Genomic DNA, 24,541 nt, shown 5'->3' with positions numbered 1-24,541 from the left:
TCTTGGTACCTAAATATTTTAGTTGAATCAAATGAACTTTTCTAGTCGTGTCAAACTGACTAAAAATATTATAGTAAACTTTAAGTAAATAAATCAAAATTAGTTGAAACCTGATTAAGGTAAATTAACAAAAAGATTGTCGTGAAGTTTAGAAAAATCTTTGTTAACACTTTATTTTGATGGTTCATTTAAGTATTAGTAGACTCAAAAGGACCATCAAAATAGTGTGACCAAATCTTTTTACATTGTATGTTTTCTGATTTTAATGAAAGTATGACGCTTTTTTCTTTTCTTTGGTTAATTCAGGTTTCAGCTTGGTGCCGGACATCATAGGGTCAGGTTGCCAGTTCTCGCCGGGCACCGAGGAGAGTGTCTTCTTCCAGGTGGGCGGCTTTGATCGCGGCTTGAGCCAAATGTCATCAGTGTACACAGAGACGTAGAGCCAGCTCACCTGTCCACCATCAACACTAATGTCTTCTTTTAGACCAAACGCTCTTTTTTTATTCTACTTTCATCTATGCAGTTTCAACCCGTCTCAGTTTCTTCAGCATTCGTCTTTGTTGTTGATTGTGCAGTGCATCCAGAAAGTATTCATAGCGCTTAACTTTTCCCATATTTTTTTGTTACAGCCTTATTCCAAAGTGTATTAAATTCATTTATTTTCTCAAAACTCTACACACAATACACCATAATGACAATGTGAAAAAAGATTTTTTTTTTAATTGTTGCAAATTTATTAAAAATAAAAAAGCTGAAAAATCACATGTACAGAAGGATTCACAACGTTTGTCGTGAAGCTCTAAATTGAGCTCAGGTACATTCTGTTTTCACTGACCATTCTTGAGATGTTTCAGCAGCTTAATTGGAGTTCACCTGTGGTAAATTCAGTTGATTGGACATGGTTTGAAAAGGCATACACCTGTCTGTATAAGGTCCCAGGGTTGACAGTGCATGTCAAAGCACAAACCAAGCATGAAACAAAGGAATTGTCTGTAGACCTCCAAGGCAGGATCGTCTCGAGGCACAAGGCTGGTGAAGGTTACAGAAAAATATCTGCTGCTCTGAAAGTTCCAATGAGCACAGTGGCCTCCATCATCCGTAAGTGGAAGATGTTTGGAACCACCAGAACTCTTCCTAAAGCTGGCCGGTCATATAAGCTGAGTGATCGGGGGAGAAGGGCCTAAGTCAGAAAGGTGATCAATAACCCGATGGTCACTTTGTCTGAGTTCCAGCATTCTTCTGTGGAGAGAGGAGAACCTTACAGATGGACAACCATCTGTGCAGCAATCCACCAGACCTGTATGATAGAGTGGCCAGACGGAAGACACTCGCCACCTGGAATTTGTCAAAAGGCATCTGAAGGACTCTCAGACCATAAGAAACAAAATTCTCTGGTCTGATGAGACTAAAATTGAACGCTTTGGAGTAAATGTCAGGCGTTAAGTATGGAGAAGACCAGGCACTGCTCATCACCAGGCTAATATCATCCCTACAGTGAAGCATGGTGGTGGCAGCATCATGCTGTGGGGATGTTTTTCAGCAGGAACTGAAAGACTAGTCAGCATAGAGGGAAAGATGAATGCAGCAATGTACAGAGACATCCTGAATGAAAACCTGCTTCAGAGTGCTCTTGACCTCAGACTGGGGCGATGGTTCATCTTCCAGCAGGACAATGACCACACCGCCAAATATCAATGTAGTGGCTTCACAACAACTCTGTGAATGTTCTTGAGTGGCCCAGCCAGAGCCCAAACCTAAATACTATTAAACATCTCTGGAGAGATCTGAAAATGGCTGTACACTGTCACTTCCCATCCAACCTGATAGAGCTCATGAGGTGCTGTAAAGAGAAATGGGCAAAAATTCCCAAAGACAGGTGTGCCAAGCTCATATTGGCATCATATTCAAAAAGACTTGAGGCTGTAATTGCTGCCAAAGGTGCATCAACAAAGTATTGAGCAAAGCTGTGAATTTTAAAGAAAATCTTTTTTCACATTGTCATTATGGGATATTGTGTGTAGAATTTAAGGAAATAAATTCATTTAATCCAGTTTGGAATAAGGCTGTAACAAAACAAAATGTGGAAAAAGTAAAGCGCTATGAATATTTTCCTGATGCACGGTATTTAAAGCCTTGTTGGATTAAAACCCCTCAGTGGACTGAAATATTATCAGTTTCCTCCATTAAACAAAAAGCTGCTGCTCCACCACACCGAATGGTCAATCATGAGAGCTTGGTGTTTATTTGTAGGATGAAATTGCACTTTTTTTTCCCACAGTGTTCTCAAAGATATCTCAGTAGGCACCTTGATGTCAAAACAGCATCAAATCGACATCAGCAATGATGTCAAAAACGCAAATCGGTTTGATGTCAAACTCTTGACATTGACCACCAAAATAATGATACAAAAAGTATAAGAAAGGTTTTATTCATCTGAAAGCTTCAATCACAGATTAACATTAAGTTTTGTAAAAAAAAAAAAAATCCAGGACAGTCCAGTAATCTATTTTTTTTTTAATGCTAATTTGATGTCGTATTGACATAATGGTAGTCAATTGACATCAAATAGATTTGCATTTTTGACTTGTTTTTGTAACAAGGTGCCCACTGGGATGTTGACAGTCCCCTGAATTCTGGCTTGTCGTCATCACGACATCGCTAGTCTTAATAAATCCAGCTGGTCAGCGCTGATCTAATTGTGACCCTGGAAGGGTTTGAACAAAACTTCAGAACGGCCGCATCTGTGCTCATCAGTGATGAGATCCACATTTCCCTCTCCCAGCTCTCGTTCTCTCATTGTGTTGGAAACAATTATTTAGTGTTGCTGTGTTTTGTCAGTGAATGTTTGCAAATGTTTGTATTGCTTTGTCATTCGGTTGTCATCATCCCAGATAAACAGAGTTCTTTATTTTGTAACGGTTGATGGCTTTAATATCTACCACACTTTCAGCGTATGTATAAAATGTACAGTTTTTGTTTAATATTAATAATTATGTCAGTCTCTCGATCTCTGAAAAAATAAATGACTCTTGAATATTGCAGTCTGGTGCTCATCATTGTACTTATGTTGCTCATAAATAAATATCATTAAGCTCAGTTTAAGTACTATAAAATATACAGAGAGCTTCAGTTGGAAATGATTTGCGTATGTTCCCTAAAAAGGTTTCTTAGAAGCTGTCATGATAGACTGAACAGGGAAAAAAAACATTTAGGAAACTATTGTTAGGTAGACACTGCCCCCTTTTGGAGGATAATAAACATGTCAACCTACACACGTGTCCAAAATTTGCTAAATATCACAAACAAAGGAGATCATAGCAAATAAAACACTTTAACAGTGTAAAGTGATACATTTTATACATTTATTCAGGGCTCTACACTCAGAAGCACCTCTCTTAAGTTAAAGACAACACTAAAGACAATCAAATAAATTTATTATGGATTATGAATCATTTGCATGGGTCACAGTCAAAAGTTAGGTTCTTAAAAGTTAAAAGTCAAATATGGGTTGTTTGTACATAATTTGTCCTGTTAAAATAATGTAAATCATAAATGCTTTCAGCAAAATGATTTTAATTTAAAATATTATAATTGATAAATGTAGTGAGATGTATATACAATGATCAACATATGAAGTAGATCAAAACCTTTCCTCAAAGTTGTCCTGAAACGATCAAACAACACTCGTATTAGGAAAAGTTTGAAAAACTTTTTTGTTTACTACAGTCCTGTCTATCTATCTGTCTGTCTGTCTATCTATCGCAGTAAGTATATATATATGTATGTGTGTGTGTGCGCGTTTACTTTCAACATGCATAATTCACAAAAATTAATTTAATTTTGACATCAAATCAAATTGGGTTATTCTCTTTGACCCACATTCAAGAATTACTCATTTTATTTTCATTCGAAATGTATTATTTAACTTAATTTAGAAAAAAAAAATACTTTAGTTTAGTGAAATCTGACATAAAAAAGGAATAAAGATTAAATAAATGGTAACATGAAAGTGCTGTTTGTGAGTAAAAGTGCTGAAGGTTTTATATTGTGCAAAATGCAATATTTGAGGGAAATTAATTAGCTTAAATTTTAGCTTAAGAAATATAAGACTATTTCACAATACAAGTCATTTTTCACATTCTTGCAGTCATTTTCAGCCATAAATGATCTTACGATGGAGCCCAGGTTATATTGCTGGAGTCTATTTGCCTTTCTTGGCCTTGATCTTGCGGAGGTAAAACTCCAACTCTTTCCCCTCCAGGATGTATCCGTCTGCTCTGCCACACTGGCCAGGCCTGGACGCAATACAAGCTGAGAAAAAAAACAACAACGTTAAAAACAAGACAGAAGCTTGGGACACTTCTACTGACTAAACTAAGATTAGTCATTTGTACGTTTTGTACAACACAGAAATATGAAACATGAGTGTAAGACAGCGTAACATGCTAATGGTGTGTGTTTCTTGTTGTAATAGGCATGCCTCAAATCATCCTAAAATCAGAACATCCTGTGACTATTACTAAATCAGTCAGTGAGGATTAGGACACGTACTGTTGTTTATTTGCTTTGGACTGTGGAGTGAATGCACTTGGACTCAAGCTTTTGCTGTTGAAAACAACTTTTCCCAACGGTCAATTTAGAAAAATTATGAGTGTCATTCCCAAGATTCATGCAGGGAAACTGACCGAGAAGCTTGCCCTGCAAAAACTGCTCCTCCAGCAAACTGCTGATCTTGCTCTTCTTCCTGCGTCCCTCAATCTTCTTCTGAACCTTCTTTGAGCGCTTCTTGTTCAAGATCTCCTCCTCTTCTGGAGTCTGAAGGATGAGAATATAGGCTACATGTGCATGTATAAAGGCAATCAGTCAGCATTTCTCTTTATTACAAGCTCTGAGAAGGTTTATCTGGAAAACATTTTGTCAACCAGTATTTGATCACAAAAATCGAACAAGCAAAGAAATAGAAAGCGATTATTGAAAATATTTTATACAAACATTTCACACTTTTCTTTGGTATTCGTACTCCTTCAGTTCACTTCACTGTGTGCAAGGGTGGCTGATTTTTAGTTTAACCAGTTTTTTGGGCTTTGTTTGTTCCAAGTATATATCCCTGCAGCCCGGAGACCTCCAAGTAGGAGGAACTTATACCACAGGTAGGTTGGGTAAAGGCTTGAAGCAAGGGTGCCCAAACTCGATCATTGCATAGTTTAAATCCAACCCTATTCAGACACATCTGGGCTAGCTAATCAAGCTCTTAGTAGATTTGCTAGAAATGTCCTGGCAGGTATGTTGAGGCAATTTAAAGCTAAACTATGCAGGACAATGGCCCTGATATAGTGTCATATTTGTTATGCTGTACAACGATAACTAATGTTTTTTTTTCCATTATTGAATAGGGTCAGCTTTGGGTTGGTGTAGGCGCAAAGTATAATAATAATTCCTTACATTTATATAGCCCTTTACACATTTTTTGGGGGAATCTTCTCATCCACCACCAGTGTGCAGCATCCACCTGGATGACACGACGGTAGCCATATTGCCCCAGACGGCACACCAGCTGATTGGTGGAGAGGAGACAGAGTGATGAAGTCAATTATGATATGGGGATGGTTAGGAGGCCATGATGGATAGAGGCCAGAGGGCAAATTTGGCCAGGATGCCAGAGTTAAACCCCTAATCTTTTTCAAAGGACATTTTTTTTAACGACCACAGAGAGTCAGGACCTTAGTTTAACATCTCATCCGAAAGACAGTGCTCACTGAGCAGTATAGACTCCCTTTCACTATATTGGGGAATTAGGACCCACACAGACCACAGGTTGGGCGCCCCCTGCTGGTCTAACTAACACCAGTTCCCGCAGCAACTTAGCTTTCCCATGTGGTGTCCCATCCAGGTAATGACCGGGCGCAGCCCTGCTCGGCTTCAGTGGGCGACCATGTGAGAGTTGCAGAGAGCATACTAGCTGCCGGCAAAGTATAATAATACAAGACATTAAATAAATGAATTAAAAGCCCCAAGAGGTGTTTTGTACAGCCCACTTATAGCCCAAGTATCACCCATTTGGAGCTGGTTCCAACCTCCGTTTATACCTAACTTTTTTTTTTCATTGTTAATTTTCTGTCTAGCAGTAGCCAGATGTGCTTTTTCTATAGTTGTTATTTTAAAATTCAAATCATGTCATTGATTTTTGAAATTCACATAACTAATACACACACTCTAAACAAAATATCTGTTAATTAACCGTTTCTGTATTTTGTGATTCACAAGTGTTTTAAGTTTATTTACGGTTGTGAATTGCATTATGGGACCTTGATCTCTCCTCTGCCGACTTTTAATGATGAAAATTTAACTCTACAGGTTAACTAAGTGATCCGCAGTTTGAAATAATATAATGTATAAGAAATTATATAAGTCTGTAGGATAACAGAAAAATGTACTCGTGGTTTTTTACAAGTACTGTCATATACAACACCAACACAGACAATATTCATTAATTCATTTTCTTTTCAGCTTAGTCCATTTATTACTCAGGGGTCGCCACAGCAGAATGAACCACCAACTTATCCATTGCAAACGAACACAAACCAGGCTCAAACCAGCAACCTTCTTGCTGTGAGGTGACATCGCTACCCACTGCGTCATCACACTGCCTCCCAGACAATATATCTCTTTAAAAATTCTAAATTAAAAATGTTAACAGTAACTTCTTTGAACTTTTCAGGGTTAAAAGTTGTTGGAAAAAATTAATAAAGTCCCATAATGCAATTCAAAAGCAGAAATAAACAAAAAAATAAATAGAAATGGGAATCACAAAATACGGAAAACTGCTAATTTACGAATATGTTTTACAGTGTAGCTAATGAAATGTCAGTTTCAGTAATTTCATTCATGACTGAAAAAGCATTACAGGATTCCACTTGGCATCTGCAGTATTTCGATTGGTTACTTCTTTGCACACACACACACACAATGCTCAACTTTGTATAAACAATAGTTTCTGTTGCTTAACTCCAAATGGAAATACAAACTCCAAACCAACCATCCAAACATGGCACACGAGAGCTTGAGGTTTTGGAAAATCTCCTGTCATTTCTGTGCAGTATGCATGAGACGCCTGGCACTCTAAAAATAGACATGCACATCTATTTATACTGTGCTCTGTAAATTGAAACCTACCAGCTTCGCTCCTTTCTTGCGGCCCAGAGGAATGGCGTAGTGGGCTTCATACCACTGCCTGTACGGCGCGCTGTCCACCAGAACAATGCAGTTCTTCACTAAGGTCTTGGTTCTCACAAGCTCATTGTTGGAGGCATTGTACACAACGTCAATGATCCTGGTCTTGCGAGTACAACCTGTGTGTTATAACGACAAAATTAGACATGCTTTCAATTCTGAGAACTTCCAGAGTCTGATTTTTTTTTCTACCAATGTCATGTTTAGATTTGGTTACAGAGAATAAATAATACCCATGGCATGATGTACGCCATGTGTAAAACTGAAAAATGTCCATGCGGCCCAAGAGACGGACATTTAAGAACAGGTCGATTCAACAGTTTGCCCTGTTCGAGCAAAGTGTTTTGTTAAACAGTAATGAGTTACATCAGAGGCTTCATGCAAAATTTATGAGAAAATTTCCAGGCACCACTTCCATGATCTCAGTCTAAAAGCATCTCATGGTTTTAATACTTCTAAATGCACTGACACACAAACTTATTGTCCTGACAACCAATAAAAATATTGGTTAGCAAGACATTTGGAAGGGCTACAGGTGGGAAAACATTCCAAAAACCAACCAGTCCGTCAGTCTATTTTATAAGAAGTTTGTGAGTTTGCTGACAGCTCGGTCACTCCTTCAACAGACCGCAATCGTTTACATTTTTAGTGGACTTCTTAGGTCAAAAATAAAGTCATTCAGCAGAGCTTGTCAGTTTGTATTCTGTCCAAAAAAAATAAAGAATTACAAAACATCAAGACAACAAATATTTTTGTTGCTTTAACTTATTTAAATAAGTTAATCAGGTTTCAACAATTTTTTTTTAAGTTATTCAAAGTTTAACTTAACATTTTATATCAGTTTGATTGATTAGAGTTGAAATGACAAGAAAAGTTAATTTGATTCAACTAAACAATTTAAGGCAACAAGATCTTTTTTACAGTGTGGACATTAAACCTAAAAAACAAACATCCATATTAATTAAAAGATTATAAAATGTAAGCAAATGTTTATTGTAAGCATACCAAGTTACAATTTTTCGAAGATGTTGGAAACCCATAACCATTGTCATCCATATTGCATTCTTCAAAATACCTTCTTTTGTGTTCACTGCGGGTTTGAAATGAACATTTTCATTTTCGAACTATCATTTTAAATATGTTTGCTTAAATAAAGCTTTTAGATGTGTTATTCACTTGATTATTGTTTATTAACAAAACACCTACTGAACTTGTTGGTCAAATCTGGATGTAAGAAAGGAAGGAAGGGGTGTGTTATGATGGACAGAGATGTTCACTCACATTCTGAGCCCCAGGAGAAGTTCCCGCTGTCCAGCCTAAGTGCGCGGTATTTCTTATTTCCGCCACGCACACGCACAGTGTGAATACGGCGGGGGCCAATCTAAAAGGTTTGAAGACAATTACAAATGTTTACTTGTATTCTGTTGTTCATATTGTGTGAAACAGTTTTGTAATGTAGATTGCGTCTCTACAGTATATATCCATATATAGCAATGGTCTCAAACTCAATTCCTGGAGGGCCGCAGCTCTGCGTAGTTTAGCTCCAACTAACACCTGCTTAAAAGTCTCTAGTACTGTAGTTTTGAACACCTTGATTAGTTGAATCAGCGCTGTTTGATTGGAACAAAACTGTGCAGAGCTGCGGTCCTCAAGGAATCGAGTTTAAGACCCATGATCTAAAGATAAAGAGACTTTAGTAGCCTAATGAGATCTACTAGAGCAGGGGTGTCAAACTCAGTTCCTGTAGGACCGCAACTCTGCACAGTTTAGTTCCAACCCTACTTCAACACAAGAACCTGGAGGTTTAAAATAAGCCTTAAGGACTCAATTAGTTTGGGTCAAAACAAAACTATGCAGAGCTGTGGCCAGAGTTTGACAAACGTGTACCAGAGTAAAGTATTGCACCTTTGTGTTTGCTGGAGGCCGGCCCAACTCATACTTTCTTTTCTTATGGTACGGCTTCCGTTTTCCTCCTGTTTTACGACGCTTGTGCCAGTGATCCCTGGAGATTCCTGAAGAGAACAGACACCAACAGATTTTGTCGATTATGTAGTTTAATGTCATTTTGGCTTGGATAAAGTGAAATTATTAGAAGACCTAGTTATTAGTTTTATTCATCTACTGTTTCAATGTAAGCTACAAACTGTTTAGGCTACATGAAGTCAGTCTCGCTGTTTGTCTTGACGTTGTTATTGTTATTTACAGTATCGTAAAAGGAAGCGCTTTGCTGTATCTGCGCATTGCACCTGTCGCAGATATTGAGCTGCGTGATACGAGTGCTGGATATTTAGCAATTAGCAAGAAAAACCGCCATTATGCTACTGTCCTGTGCTGTTTATTCACACACACAAACACTATATCACGTTCATATGTCCATAACATAATCTGACATTTATGTATTAGACGGTGTCGACAATGCTGACAGAACTGCGTAAATACTTACCCATTCCTGGGTCGCTTTGAGGCTACGAGTTTTTGTGTTGCCAGGTCATTGAAGCAAAACCCACTCAACTAAAAATAGGAATTTGTCAAATCGCTATCAAGAGGTTCGTTTGGTGTCTTCGGTGGCTGCTGTTGCACTCCGGATGTGGGTTCCGCTTAGTTACATCCGCTTATTTCATTTAAAACGGATCTGTTCAAAAGCAAAACTTGGGTAAAACTCGGTGGAAAAATAAGGATTGGGCAACACACTGCCTGTCTCCTTATAAGCTACAGTACACCCACGTACACAGTGCCATCTAGTGCACGTCACTGTTGTTAAATAACAATTTAGACCGCAGAAGGCTAAAAAAAACAATCTTGACCCATCATACAGTGATTTAAAACGACATTACACTTTATTTACATTCAAGTTAATTTGGTTGATGATAATATAAAGCTGTATATTTCACTTCTCTCAAATGCAAAAAGCGTAAAAAGTAGCACGTCCCTGAAAAGTTACATTTACAAACTAAATCTGATATGAGGTCAGCGGTTTTAACAAATCCTTTTAATCCTGATCACTAAATAACACCAAGAATGCAGTAATGCAATGTGTACGGGGATGCAGAATTTGTCTGTTCCTCTCCTCAGCGTGTGACTCAAATGCTGTTAAGACTTCTTGCTCTTCCTCTTTATGTAGCTCTGGTAGTAAAAGTTGCTGAAAAGTATGATGAGACTGACACAGTAGGCAAACACAACTGCATTCATGGAGTCAGGAAATTCACACTCAGTGAAAAGGTTGTATCCAGTGTGAACAGTCAGCAAAATAAACTGGACCTGTAATGAGATGTGGTTCATATTAATCTACTAACTAATCTGTATTTAAGCAATTCATTTTAAATAGATATTAAAAAAAATTAATAAATTAGGTCAATGTGTTTTTTTCAAGGTATGAATGGACAAAAAAAAAGCCAAATTTGCAGTGTGTGTATAAACATGTGTGTGTGTCTTGTGTGTACCAGCTGCAGTGAGGTAAGATAGCGCTTCCACCACAGATATTTCTGCAGGTGAGGGCCCAGAGCTGCCAGGCCATAGTAAGAATACATCAAAATATGAACAAACGTGTTCAGCAGCCCTATAAAAAATGCTGAAACGATAAAACGACAATATTCTGTTTTTAAAAATGCACATGTTTGTCATATTAATGAGTTTAATATACACTCGCCGGTCATTTTAATAGGTCCACCTGTCCATCTGCCAGTTAACGCAAATTTCTAATCAGCCAAGTACATGGCAACAACTAAATGCATTTAATCATGTAGACATGGTCCAGACGATCTGCTGCAGTTCAAATTGAGCATCAGAATAGAGAAGAAAGGGGATTTAAGTGACTTTGAATGTGGCATGGTTGTTGGTGCCAAACGGGCTGGTCTGAGTATTTCAGTATTTTCACGCACAACCATCTCTAGGGTTTACAGAGAATGCTCCGAAAAAGAGAAAATATCCAGTGAGAGAGTTCTGTGGGTGCAAATGCCTTGTTGATGCCAGAGGTCAGAGGAGACAGGCCAGACTGGTTTGAGCTTATAGAAAGGCAACAGTAACCCTTATAAACACTCGTTACAACCGAGGTATGCAGAAGAGCATCTCTGAATGCACAACATGTCGAACCTTGAGGCGGATGGGCTACAGCAGCAGAAGACCACACCGGATGCCACTCCTGTCAGCTAAAAACAGAAAACTGAGGCTACAATTCACACAGACTCACCGAAATTGAACAATAGAAGATTGGAAAAATGTTGCCTGGTCTGATGAGTCTCGATTTCTGCTGCAACACTCGGATGGTAAGGTTAGAATTTAGCATTAACATTACAATTTGGTAGTGTAATAGTGTGGGGGGTATTTTCTTGGCACACTTTCGGCCCGTTAGTATGAATTGAGCATTGTGTCAACGCCACAGCCTACCTGAGTATTGTTACTGACCATGTCCACACCTTTAAGACCACAGTGCACCCATCTTCTCATGGCTTCTTCCAGCAGGATAACACGCCATGTCATAAAACGCAAATCATCTCAGACTGGTTTCTTGAACATGATAATGAGTTTATTGTACTCAAATGGTCTCCAATCACCAGAGCTCAATCCAATAGAGCACCTTTGGGATGTGGTGGACAGATTTGCATCATGGATGTGCAGCCAACAAATCTGCAGCAACTGCGTGATGCTATCATGTCCATATGAACCAAAATCTCTGAGATATATTTTCAGTACTTTGTTGAACCTATGCCACGAAGGATTAAGGCAGTTCTAAAGGCAAAAGTGAGTCCAACTTGGTACTAGTAATATGTACCTAATAAAGTGGCTGGTGAGTGTAAATGTTTTACATATAACCAATGTTTATTCATGTATTTCTACTTACATTGCCCTCCTGCCACGTATTTAACACCTGCCCACCAGTTGAAGATCATTGTCCCATGATGATACACATGAAGAAATGTGAGCTGGCTATTCTTTTTTCTTAGGATAAAAAAAACCTATATGTGGAAGGTAAAAAAAATAAAACATCATTCATTGAGTCATGCCTATACAACCGATATAAATATTTATTTTTTACATTTGTTAAACTTACTGTATCACTAAGCTCAATTACTTTAGAGAAAAAAAACCACCAGCATACATTGGCCATCTGAAAAAGTCAAATAAAAAAAGCAATGTTTAGTAAAGACAAAGATAACACTATATGCTCATTTTATTTTCAGTACAAAATATATTACGTATATTTCAAAATATTACTGAATTAAAAAGAGACGAGACATAATCACCCTCATTCCCAATGGACTGGTGCTGTAGTCCACAGGCTGACACAGGTAACTGTAGTTTGCCAGCCAAGATGTGACCAGGAACTGTGGAAAGAAACAAAACTTTGTTGATAAAAGGTCATGATGAGGACACAGATCTTCAGTATTCACATGTTTGATGACTTGGTTATTTAGAGCAAGACCTTGATGGTAAGATAAACAGCCTGAAGTAATTGAGTAATGTACAAAACGCATTATTTACCTCATGGAACATGTATACAGACAAACCAACCATGGCAAAGTTGTATACAATAAGCAGTCCTTTTAGGTTCACTGGTTCCATGTTTTTCATAAGCTTGGGTCCGATCCAAATAACACCCAGATAGCATAAAAATATACAGATGATCGGTACAGGAGAGTACACTAGTAGCCATGGGTCAGTCCGCTTGTCTGAAACATGCAATCAAACACAAAGCTTTGCAACTCAGGGCATTCTACAAATTTATGTTCATATTTTGTGATACATTTTTATGTACTGTCATTGATTAATTTGCATATTTAGCTGGTCGTAGTTGACTTGACTAGAATAAATCATGCTTATTAAATAAATCTTACCCCCATTCTCCACAATCCATTGATGCATGGATTCCAGTCTCTGCCATGCGGATTCCATTGGGAACACTACTACAGTCATTAAAAAGACACAGGCAAGACTACAATTACACAACACGTGAAAATACTAGTTATTCCAGTTACTACCACTGCACCGTCGTACACCCTTAGGATAACATATAGGTTTTCATTAAAATAAGAGAGGTTAAGATGAAATGCAGCCAATTCTATTGAACAACGTGCACGTTAATAACGTGAAGTGTAAAGTACACAGTGAATTAACTATTTGTTGTTGTGGTGGTTATGTGTGTGGATTAATCCATGTTTTGTCAACCGTTTGCATCTGCATAAATGTACCGGTGAACTTACCTGTGGAGGGGTTATAACGCTACCGCACCGTGTGGCTGTTCTGATCAATCGTACGGTCAGATGGGAACTTTGAACAAATTTGCTTGAGTAACACGGGAAATTGTGTGTTATCAGTTGTTATGCAGAAGTACACAGAACTATTTAGAAGGAAAACTTTGGACTGCACCCATTTTCATTTCAACTCACATTGCGCAGTTAAAAGTCTCTATTGTGGAGTAAAACTAAGCATGACTCTCAATGCAAATATATGTCGGCGATAATAATTATTATTATAACGACACCAAAAATAATTTAAACCTGTTTTGTTGCCGTAAAGCCTCGTTTCCCCACGTGTTATATATCTTAAATATAGGCGGAGTATTTAAACATAAGCAGGTGGGTAAGAAGAAATTGGACTCTTATTTTGACAACCCAGCATTAGAAAGAAAAAGGCATTCAGGGCGCAGAGAATTAAAAGAACATGACCATAATTTAATTATTCTGTCTGACAACATGCTGCTAAATTAATAATACGACGCTTAGTTAAAGGGATAGTTAATAAAAAAAAAGTCTGATTTACACATCCACTTGTTTCAAAACTTTTTAAGTTTAACACTGAAGAAACAGCCACTGCCTTCCATATAGTATATATATTTTTGTTTCTACAATGGACGTTCATAGCTACCCCCCCCCCCCCAACATTCTAGAGTATCTTATTTTGTGTTCAAATGAAAAAATTCATAAAGGTTTAGAACCACGATGAGGAAACTTACATTCTATACGCTTAAAGGCAAAATATATACACATGATATCAAGGCACATTTACACATTTGTTATAGAGCATTTTGTGGGATAAAAACAATAACAATGGTCCTTACTTATTTCCTGTTTTACATTTTTAATTTCTATAGCTTCCGAGAATCCAAAACGATCCACATATTGATAATGTTATGATAGCTGTTTTATCGTGAAGGTGTGATTGAATTGCCTCTTGTTATAGTTATGAAATAGTTTGATAAAGCAGGAAATGTTCATGGACCACTGACATCACTGCATTGAAATGGTCTATAAACATTTATTCAGGACAATACTACATCCTATAAGAATTTATTTTTAAAGACATTATACATTTATTATTTACTTAAAAACACCTAATATAAATGCCCGTTTTCCTTAATAAAACAGTGCTGCAGATGTGTTATTATACAGTATGATACTGTGAAACAATATAAAAATGTACATGATGACCACAGGTTATTTAAAAAAAAAAAAAAACAAGATTTAATATCCAGACCAGCAGTTCTTAAGAGCATTTGCTTTTAACTGTTGTCTTTGAGGTAGAGAAGAATTTACTAAGGCAGAGTTGTTTGGGTCCTACATTAGTAGCAGCACCTTTGGTTTTTTTTATTTTGTTTGACTGTTTCTCAGCGCCGGCTTTTCTCTTCTTTTCCTTAAAAAGTATCAAATATATTGATCAGATAAAGTAATATTTAAAATCAGTAGCATATGAAATTGAAATAAATACTTAACAGTACAAAATATAAAGCGCATGTAATCTCAGAAAAACTAACCTTGTGGTCCAACTTGCTTGAAGATTCATAGAGCTTCATAATCTGTAATTTAATACAAAAGATAATTCATTTTAGCATTTTTATTTCATTAAATTTGCAATTGCTTTTTTTATGATAACATTTCTTTAAAGGGTCACGAAACACCAACTTTTTTTGAGATGTTGACTCATATATTTGTCCCAACCTGCTAAAAAACACTGTTAGGACACATATATTTCACAAAAAAAGTGAAAATGAGTTGTTTTTGTGTTATTTTGAGCAAATTCTTTCTTTCGGTTTGAAAAGAAATTTTGACAGCTACGTCACAGCGATTAGATCCTTGTGTAAATTCCAGTGTGGAGACTGGATGTCTGTAACTTTGAGTTTTCAGCATTAATTCATGAGGAAAAACTTGGTTCGAACCAATCAATGTGCTTTATTGTAAATGAGGTGCAACTTCATTAATATGCATGATAGCTTTGAAGACACCCTTTACCTGTAACAGTGTTCAGAGAGACGCCACGTTGTGTTGCCAACCGTAATTCAAAAATTGGAAGAAGAAGAATTGTTCCGAGACATGGGTCGTCAGTGTTGTGTTTATAAATGTGCTGCAAGGTTTGGTTTTCATTTTTCCCACGATGAGAGCATCGATTGCGTGTGGATCCACACATGTGGATTACAGTGGTCTGCTAACTCGCAACAAAAATATGTTAGGAAGGAACATTTTTAACCCGAGAGCTTTTCGCATCTGGAAATGGTTAAATCTGGATTTACCACTCGTCTTCTTTTAAAAAAGACGCAGCTCCAGTTTGTGTGGATTGTCCTGTCTCAACGGATTTGGTAAGTGTGTGATCAGTGTTCTTTGTTTATGTTTATTCAGATGGCAAAGTTAGTTAGTATCATCAGCAGAACTCTTTCAGTTTTTAAAGACATACCTTAGTCAAATTGCTTTAGTTACTAAGTTTATCCAACATCTCGTTTGTCATGGGAGGCATGCATGAAATGTTCCTGAATGAAAGTGAAAGTGCCAAACTGCAGTTGAAGTCGACAAATTAAGAATGAAACACCCGAAATTACGTGAAATTCCAGAGGAAATATGGATAGCATGGTGACGCGATGACGATAATCATTTTATGTGCAATAACATGTAAAATGGAATCATGAAATGAACATTCAAAAGGCAACTCATGTAAACACCTTAATCATATTATTGTCTTATTCAGATTAAGGCAAATAATTCGATTACTAATGACCATGTAAACATAATAACTCTCTATCTCCCCTGTGTCTGTGTTTGTGTTGCCTCTGTGAAAATCAGCTGTTGTTCACATACTGAAACTCCCCTTTTCATGCAAACCCTTCCCTCTTTCGCCACTCGACACTCCCACCTAAACAAAGCTGGGCTCACCCACTTTCCTGGCTTTTTTTGAAACTAGAGGTGTGAAAACACCCTGCTGAGACAGGTGAGTTTCATGGCCCGTTAAGCTAATTTTACCACACTGGTGAGTTTGGCTTTTTCTGTGACACCAATGAAAACACACTCAACCTTTTTAACCCCAGTGGACACAGCCGCCTCCTGCAGAGCAGATTTAGTTAGCCAGCAGGTCTTCTGCTTTTCCTCTCTGTCATGGCAGTCAGAAACACGCACCAAAAACACAATGTAGGTTTGATGGATGTGGGAGAAAATATGCACCACCTGACAGAAGACATAAAAGATGTGGACAAATATCAAACATGTGCATTGTAACCACCAAAGAGATGCACATCATGAGCAAAGAGATGATTCATACATTTGCTCAATGCATTTTGATCAATTTGAAACCATTCTGAACCCATGAAGACATAGATGTCGAGAAAACACACACACACCTCTCCCACAAACTGCACTGAGTTAGTGTCCAGGGGTGTTTCCAGCCATTTCTGCATCATGTCACATATCAACTCTTTATATTTATTCTCAGAGACGTCAGCCTGCAAGAGCACACTGGGTAGCTCCCACATCCCAGCCAGGAGTCCTGTAAAAAAACAAGCAAGTAAATGCATGTCTAATTCATCCCATCATAACAGTAGTTTTACCTTTGCTTGGCCTCTGAGTGAGCAGGTACTCCGTCTCCTCTCCGGCTTGCTGGCGCTCCACTATACAGGTCAGTGTTTGTTCCACACGTGGAGCCTTTTTAACAGGCTTTCTGGGATAATTCTGTACCCCCAGCTGAGGGTCCCAGTCCTCTGACAGACACAAGTTACAGCTGCCAGCAGACACTGTTAGAGAACGTGAACAGATATTAAACAGTGCATACGATTTGATGCACTGATAGATGATTTTAGACCATTTACTTACTACAATTCTCTATATCAGGAACAGGGTTTTTGAGATTTGAGGCAAGTTTACTTAGAAGTCTTTTGCAGTCAGTCTCTTGTTTAATGCTCATCTACAGTATATAAAAAGAACATTGTTATAAAATAGGCTAGGTTATACAGTGTTTGGTGAGAGCTGCTGGAAAGTACCTTCTTGAAAGCATGGCAGTGGGTCTGAACAGGACACTGACTGCACAGAGGGGATTTTGGGGTGCAGACTCTGGCTCCTAACTCCATCATAGCCTGATTAAAGTCTCCTGGTCTCTCTGGGTCAACAAGTGTATCTGCAATTCTCCTGAAAAAGGCCACGATGCAGTTCAACATATACAGTTGAAGTCAACATTATTCACCCTCCTGTAAGTTTTACTTTTACAAATATTTCCCAAATTATGATCTAAGATGATTTTGCAGATCCTGGATCTATTAATCTCGATAACTGATCTCTGGCTAATTTGCCAGAGGATGGATGAACTGATCTGAGATCTGCGTGGGTTGTGAAAGACTGATCTATTAATCCTCAAAATCATGATCAGCAATGCAACAATTGCAGCTGATGGCACAGCAGCGTTATGACATCATCTGATTACTATTCAATTATCCATGTGAGCAAAATTATATAAAATTCGTAGTAAACGGTTTGTTAAATAGGATACGCAATAACTTTCCACCTTTGTTGTGGGCTGCAGGCTTTACACTTTCATGTGTCAAGAATATTTAGCAATTTATTCAGTTTTACATTTAGAGCGGATTTTCTTTATTATTATTGTTGTTATTGTAAGGAAAACAATTAAACCATTATGGTAAATCGAGTTAAAATGTACTTTTTAAATAAAAAGTTAAAAGTCTTATGTTGGCGATTGGACAGGTGTTGGCCAGATTCAGTAGCTATACACAAACAAAGGAAAATTAAGACCTATTTAAAACAGATTTAAGACCTACAACACAATATTTCAGTAGATTTAAGACTTTTTAAGGCCTGATATTCTAAATTATAATACATGGGGCTAATAATTCAGAAGGGCTAATAATTCTGACTTCAACTGTATATTAAAAAATTGATTTATATATTTGCTTAACATTCCCCATTATGATTCTTTAGATTACACCTTTGATATAGTGTGTATTATAACTCTTTCTAATTGCTTGAAATGTCTGCAAAGTTTCAAAGATCCAAACCAACACAAGTTTGTAACCAAATGGCAGCTTCACTGGCTGCTCGTGTACAGCCACCATTCATCTCTTCGCTGCAAAAGCAAATGCACTCTCAAACAATGAAGAGATGATCCAGTAAAAGAAACATCATCGGCAGCAGTACTGTTAGTATTACTGTGCTGGGGACACTGAATTTCTCATCCGTTTCCAACATGTGTTGTAAATATTACACTTAAACATTTGACCAATCAAAGCAAATAATTTAGAGAGATAAGATACACTTCAATACCTGTAGAAATATTTTGACCTTAAATTCAGATAAAGCTTTTGTTATAGGAGACCTCAAAAACAAAAGGAAAAACCTCCAGAAAAAGCTTAAAAGTGAACTTTAAGAGTAAATCAACTTGTTGGATGTTTCAGTACCACAAAGTATCTGTTACAGCAGGACTGCTGCTGTCTGCTCCTATGGCTCGAACGCGACACAGAACTCGAATGACGTTTCCATCAACAGCACCTGTCACCTGGAGAACAATAAACCCCAATGCAGTAAATGAACAAACTTTATTTACAGCAAACTATCTTCCATGTTTAATATGTGACAAATTGATATTTACTGTTTACTAGAGTATCATGCAAGTAATTAAATAAAGGTAATAGTTTTTGGTGTGCAGTTATGTCCCATAAATGTAGACACAGAGTCCTCTCACTCATATCCACAATCACTTTCCAGCTTGATTATTAGCGAAATTTTGAGACATGGGTTTCTTATTAATATTTAAGACATGATACATATAAAATTTATTTTTTTATTTAGTTTTTAATGCCATATCAGCAGCATTGGCTATATTCATGGCAAAAACATATACTAAATATACAATATATAAACATATAATCATATCAGTTTCTTAACAAATATACACTGTTAAAAAAAACAAAAAAAAACAACTTACAAGTAGCAACAACTCTGAAAACAGTCATATACAATCTTTTAGTTTGATTTAAGATAAATATTGCTAAACTGCACCAGAAGACACCTTTTCAAACATTTCACTTAAAATATTTCCCGAATAAAAACGTTCTCTAAAATCATTTAAAAATACACATTCTATTAAAATATGCTTTATCGTCAAAATATTCTTACACAAGTCACAAATCGGTTTTTCTTCTCCCTTTAATAAATATGCGTGTGTGAGTCTTGAGTGTCCAATTCTACATCTCTTATGTACATCTCTACCTGGTCATGTATATTTTCAAAATGATAATTATTTCTTTCATTTACAAATGGATTCACTTCATACAATTTGTTATTCCTACATTCATCCCATTATATTTGTCATTTCTCATTAATATACAGATTTAAAACAGGTTTAATATCAGACACAGGAATTTTAAATTCCGTTATCTCTAACTGTAAGGCTTTCTTAGCTGCTTTATCTGCACGTTCGTTTCCAATGAATCCCATTTGTCCAGTTATCCAGCAGAAAATAATATCAAAGTCTTTTTTCTTTAAAAGGTCCACTTTTTCTATTATGCTAAAAATCATAGGAAGATCAGTTTTCATTGATTTAAGTGCTTGTAAACAGGACATTGGATCTGTGCAAATTAAAAACTGGCGTTACTGTTCTTTTTCTATTTGTTCCAAAGCTAAAAACAATGCACAAGCTTCAGCTGTGAATATTGTGTCACATATGAAATAATCAACTCTTAAGATAGATTAGTGAAAATCAGATGTGAGTAGCACAGAGACCAAATTTTATCACCAAAACAATTTACCTGTCCAAGTGCTATAGAACCAATCGCTCCGGCTGTGTAGCGTCCAACGCCAGGCAGCTGTTTCAACAGTCCAGCTGTAGTCTTTGGCATCTCCCCATCCAGTTCTGATAGCACCTATTTTAAGAAATCATGTTTATAATGTCTTAAATTTTATGCATAACTTATCCTTTATGTTGTTTAAACCTACTTTCTGAGCACCTTCATGCAGTCTGCGTCCTCTAGAGTAGTATCCAAGACCTGACCACATTTGGTTCACTTCCTGCAGGGAGAAAACAATGCACTGCTGTCAGATGTTCACCGTGTCTCTGTGTGTTTATTTTGTGGATTAAGTTTCACCTCCAGTGTAGCAGCAGCAAGTTTTTCCACAGTCGGCCATCTCTAAAAATAAATATGGAGAAAAAGCGTAAAGATATGGCAGTCCAGAGGTGCCGCCAGAGGAGAAATGTGATCAAAGATGCGTGTCTACCTTCATCCATCTGTTATAGTAGTCTATCACTGTGGCCACTTGAGTCTGTTGTAACATGATTTCTGAAACCCATACTGAGATAAGCATGAGAGAAAATTAATATGATACATAAGATTTATGGTATCATCATTGCGACAATCAAATTTTTAGTTCCATACCTGCATATGTCCTGATATTATCATCTGGTTCTGTCATCGCCTGTATGGTTTACAATGAGATCCAAAATGAGAAAAAAAAATCTTATTTTTATTGCGCAGTCAGGAAAATATATAATGCAAGCATTAGTTGTGGCAGCTATTTAAGGTCACACTTTATTTTGATGGTCCATTTGTTGAATTTAAGTTACATTGCATCTACATGCCAACTAATTCTCATTAGATCATAAGTAGACTGTTAAATTGGGGTTAGGGTTGGGGTTTGTGTAAGTTGACATGTACTTGCAAAGTTTCTTATAGTTAGTCAAATGTCTGTTGAATGTCTGCATCAACATATATTAAGCAGACAGTCTACTAATACTCAAATGGACCATCGAAATAAAGTGTTACCATATTTAATAAACGAATAAAAGATTCATTTATGTTTTTTACACAATCAATTTAAGTGGTTTTATATGTATGCAATATATTAAATCTGCTTTGAAATGAAAGAAACGCTCAACATATTAATGTTAATTATCTCTCAGACCTACAATCCCCCCATAATATATAAAAAAAAGTAAATGTAAATATAGATAATATTTTAAATTACTTTACCAATGTCCTCCAGGGAAGCTCTCTCTTATTTTGATCATACCACTCCATCAGGTGAGAGCGGAACACGGATATTTCAGTTGGATCATGGAAAACGTGATATAATGAGGGTTCAGTTTCAGATGTTTCCTCTGGTGGAATAAAAACAAGACAAAGTCAAACAATAATGTTACACAACTTTGAAGTCACTCAGATTAACACCTTAAAAGGATAGTTCACCCAAAAATTAAAATAATTACTCAACATTTACTCTCCCTCAAGTGGTTCTAAAACTTATTGAGGTAAAGTTGGTTTTATAGTTGCACAATCATTCAGTGACAACTTGTGACATGCTCCCTATATTATTTACCACGCTACTTTAAATATCCGGTCTGAAATCGCATGCAAGTATGACTTCAAAACAACATTAGCACTATTTAATTGACTAAACAATGTTGTACATTGATAGACACCGGGTGATAATATGATTTAACTATTTAGAATTTGTAAAGAATCCTTTTCTGAAATTATATTAGAATGTGTGAGTATAAATCAACCTTTACCACAGTCTAAAACTTTAGCACTTTCTTTTTCCTGCTGAACACAAAAGAAGATATTTTGAAGAATGTAAGGAACTGGTAGCCAAGTAGTCATTGACCACTTTAGAAAAATAAATACCACAGAAGTCAATGGTTGGCAGTTTCCAACATTCTTCAGAATATTATCTTTTGTGTTCAACAACAACAAAAAAGAAACTCCAAAACTCTTGAAAAAAGTGGAGGATGCCCAATGACATGATTTTCATTTTTGGGTCAACTCTTCCTTCACCTGTCAGTCAACATTTTGAGTTCTGACTTGAAAATAAAGATTATACTGTAGATCTATAATTAATTATAGATGGTACGTCCGTAGATATGTTTTTGTTGTCGTTACAGATATTTACCTGTGTGATGGTGACAGTCACTCACCTTTAATGGAAGGCTTTGATTTTCTGTTCTTATTGCAGGATTTGATCAGCTCAGTATTTTCTATGGCCGCTCTCTTCCCCTTCAAAACAGTAGATCTTAACCTGCTCATGGTGCTAATTCAGCCCTCAGATTTAAACAGCTTTTAAAACTGTTAAACATCGACTGAAAACTAAATGAGCACAAACTGACATGCATAAATATGCTCTTATACAAAAAATTATGACGAATAAAACAGTACGTTAAAATCGTGGACTAATACAACATGTACAACAGTGTTTACACCAACTTGTATTCAACATCATGCGGCTGCAGCGCTTGACTCCCGCCTTCTGTTTTACTTCCTGGAGGGCGGGACGTGTTTGGACCAATAGCTGACTTTGGAACTCCGCGTCACTCGCTTGCTATGAACAAAATGAGCTCTTAACAATTTTTACAAATGTTTGGTTTTGGAAATAAGTTTATTCAGACTTAAAATGTTCTATAAAGGCATCAACAGTTCAGATATAGTACAGAACAATACAACTAAAAGATTTTTTATCCATAGGGGTCTGAGGCAGGGCTGCCCAATTTCTTCATTTTTGTTTTTGACCGTGGTGGAATTATTAGCGATTAAATTTGAATGGCATAACTTTATTTGATAGAGAAATAAAAATATCACAATTGGTGGATGATACAACTTTATTTTAGAAATGTGAAATTAAAACTGCAATTGATTTAATTAAAGTTTTTTCAAACGCCTCAGGTCTTCATTTAAATCTTAAAAATGTGAGATTCTTCCAGTACATGATTCTGGTGAGCAAGTTAAAGAATGTGTTAAATATTTAGGAATTCTTATATCCAAAAACTTATTAGTGAGACAGCAAAAGAAAAAAAAAAGATTTTTGACAACTGGTTAAGAATGGATCTTTCCTTTTTAGGTAAAATTTTCTTAACATAAGTAGAGTGTTTGTCCAGGTTTATTTTCCCAGGACTGTCTTTATTTATTCCTGATTCTGTTGGTAAATAAATTAATAAATGATTAGTAAATTTTTGTTGGAAAAACAAACAAACATCACCAGCTTAAAAAAACTCAGTATTGGCAGAGAACAAATGCAATGGAGGTTTGAGATATTAGATTATATAGTTATGAACCATACATTCAAAATTAATTTGATGAAAAATTGTGCAATTGACCCTGATTTATTATGTTTTTTTATTCAATATCTTTAAGAAGGTGGGTGGTCTCAAGTTTCTTTTGACTTGCAATTTTTCACCCTCAAAATTACCAGTAAAATTATCAAAATTTCATGAGCAAACACTCCTGGCTTGGAAACTTTGCTTTGTGCACAATTTTTCTCCTCACAGAATGAATATTTGGAATAACGAATTGATTACTGTTAAAGAAAAGAGTTTATTTCTGGAGAAATGATTGGAACATGGGTTGGTATATGTAAGTGATTTATTTAATTCACATTTAAGGATCTATTCATATGAATCATTTTTTATCTAAGTTAAATTTTCCTGTTAAAGTTAAAGAATTTTTGACAGTGATCAAAGCTATGCCCTCGGGACTCGTTAATTTAATGTACAGTCATTCGACCTATTATAAGATAGTAAATAAAGAATGTAATTTCCTGATAAATGGTACAATTATATTGGAATTCTTTATTATGGGAGGTTAGTTGGAGAAAAGCATGGCTGCTACTATACACATTTTGCATTTCAAATAAATTAAGAGAAATTCATTTAAAGATTTTACATAAAATATACCCGACCAACGTGTTTCTTTCCTAATTTTCAGATATTGAGAAAGAATGTTCATTTTGTAAAAACAGTGAGAAATCCTTATGTCACTTATTTGTTGATTGTCAGAGTGAGCAGTTATTTTGAAAAGTTTTTCTGTATATTCTGCTAAAAGTAATACTTTGATAACATTGAATGCAAAAGAAATTATTTGTTATTTTGAAAATGGTGATAAACAAATTAACAATTTGGTTAATTTTATTACTTTAAATGGTAAATTCTTTATCCACAAATGTAGACTTTCAAAATCTCCTCATTTATACAAGGTTTTTGTCAATGAACTTATTCTGTTAATGTCTCTCAAAGCTGTAAAAAATGTAAAAGCTCTGTCTATTGTAAGCTATTATAAATCTTTGATGTC

The 24,541-nt window shown here is 36.3% G+C and overlaps 4 protein-coding genes across 4 annotated transcripts in view; 1 reads left to right on the top strand and 3 right to left on the bottom strand.

Annotated features, from left to right (window-relative positions):
* The window catches only part of LOC130233677 (zinc finger protein GLIS1), a 154,902-nt gene extending 151,868 nt beyond the window's left edge, over positions 1 to 3,034 (top strand). The window contains exon 11 of the mRNA XM_056463835.1: positions 307 to 3,034. Within this exon, the coding sequence (XP_056319810.1) occupies positions 307 to 440 (134 nt within the window). The 3' untranslated portion in view covers positions 441 to 3,034. The remainder of the gene's footprint in view (positions 1 to 306) is intronic.
* A 725-nt stretch (positions 3,035 to 3,759) lies between these two features.
* Positions 3,760 to 9,956, bottom strand: rps8b (ribosomal protein S8b). Its single transcript, XM_056463834.1, has 6 exons — positions 9,674 to 9,956; positions 9,136 to 9,242; positions 8,512 to 8,611; positions 7,174 to 7,349; positions 4,686 to 4,815; positions 3,760 to 4,311 (listed from the first exon to the last, which is right to left on the bottom strand). Exons 1-6 carry the CDS (start codon positions 9,675 to 9,677, stop codon positions 4,202 to 4,204), a joined length of 627 nt encoding a protein of 208 aa, XP_056319809.1. The 5' UTR covers positions 9,678 to 9,956; the 3' UTR covers positions 3,760 to 4,201.
* Positions 9,957 to 10,040: 84 nt separating this feature from the next.
* On the bottom strand, positions 10,041 to 13,643 carry elovl8b (ELOVL fatty acid elongase 8b). Its single transcript, XM_056463833.1, has 8 exons — positions 13,428 to 13,643; positions 13,062 to 13,130; positions 12,709 to 12,896; positions 12,471 to 12,551; positions 12,278 to 12,334; positions 12,068 to 12,182; positions 10,671 to 10,798; positions 10,041 to 10,488 (listed from the first exon to the last, which is right to left on the bottom strand). The coding sequence occupies exons 2-8, from the start codon at positions 13,117 to 13,119 to the stop codon at positions 10,321 to 10,323; spliced, it is 795 nt and encodes a 264-aa protein (XP_056319808.1). The 5' UTR covers positions 13,120 to 13,130; positions 13,428 to 13,643; the 3' UTR covers positions 10,041 to 10,320.
* Positions 13,644 to 14,670: 1,027 nt separating this feature from the next.
* mutyh (mutY DNA glycosylase) lies at positions 14,671 to 22,806 on the bottom strand. The gene is made up of 15 exons (XM_056464404.1): positions 22,399 to 22,806; positions 21,455 to 21,582; positions 20,861 to 20,900; positions 20,703 to 20,776; positions 20,573 to 20,614; positions 20,424 to 20,495; positions 20,237 to 20,350; positions 18,887 to 18,984; positions 17,462 to 17,606; positions 17,295 to 17,385; positions 17,033 to 17,215; positions 16,826 to 16,971; positions 16,503 to 16,652; positions 14,978 to 15,019; positions 14,671 to 14,856 (listed from the first exon to the last, which is right to left on the bottom strand). The coding sequence occupies exons 1-15, from the start codon at positions 22,505 to 22,507 to the stop codon at positions 14,710 to 14,712; spliced, it is 1,581 nt and encodes a 526-aa protein (XP_056320379.1). The 5' UTR covers positions 22,508 to 22,806; the 3' UTR covers positions 14,671 to 14,709.
* Between the last annotated feature and the right edge of the window lie 1,735 nt (positions 22,807 to 24,541).

This window comes from Danio aesculapii, chromosome 8 (genome assembly GCF_903798145.1).
Source record: "Danio aesculapii chromosome 8, fDanAes4.1, whole genome shotgun sequence".
Classification (NCBI taxonomy): Eukaryota; Metazoa; Chordata; class Actinopteri; order Cypriniformes; family Danionidae; genus Danio; species Danio aesculapii.
This window is presented reverse-complemented; position numbering and strand designations above follow the sequence as displayed.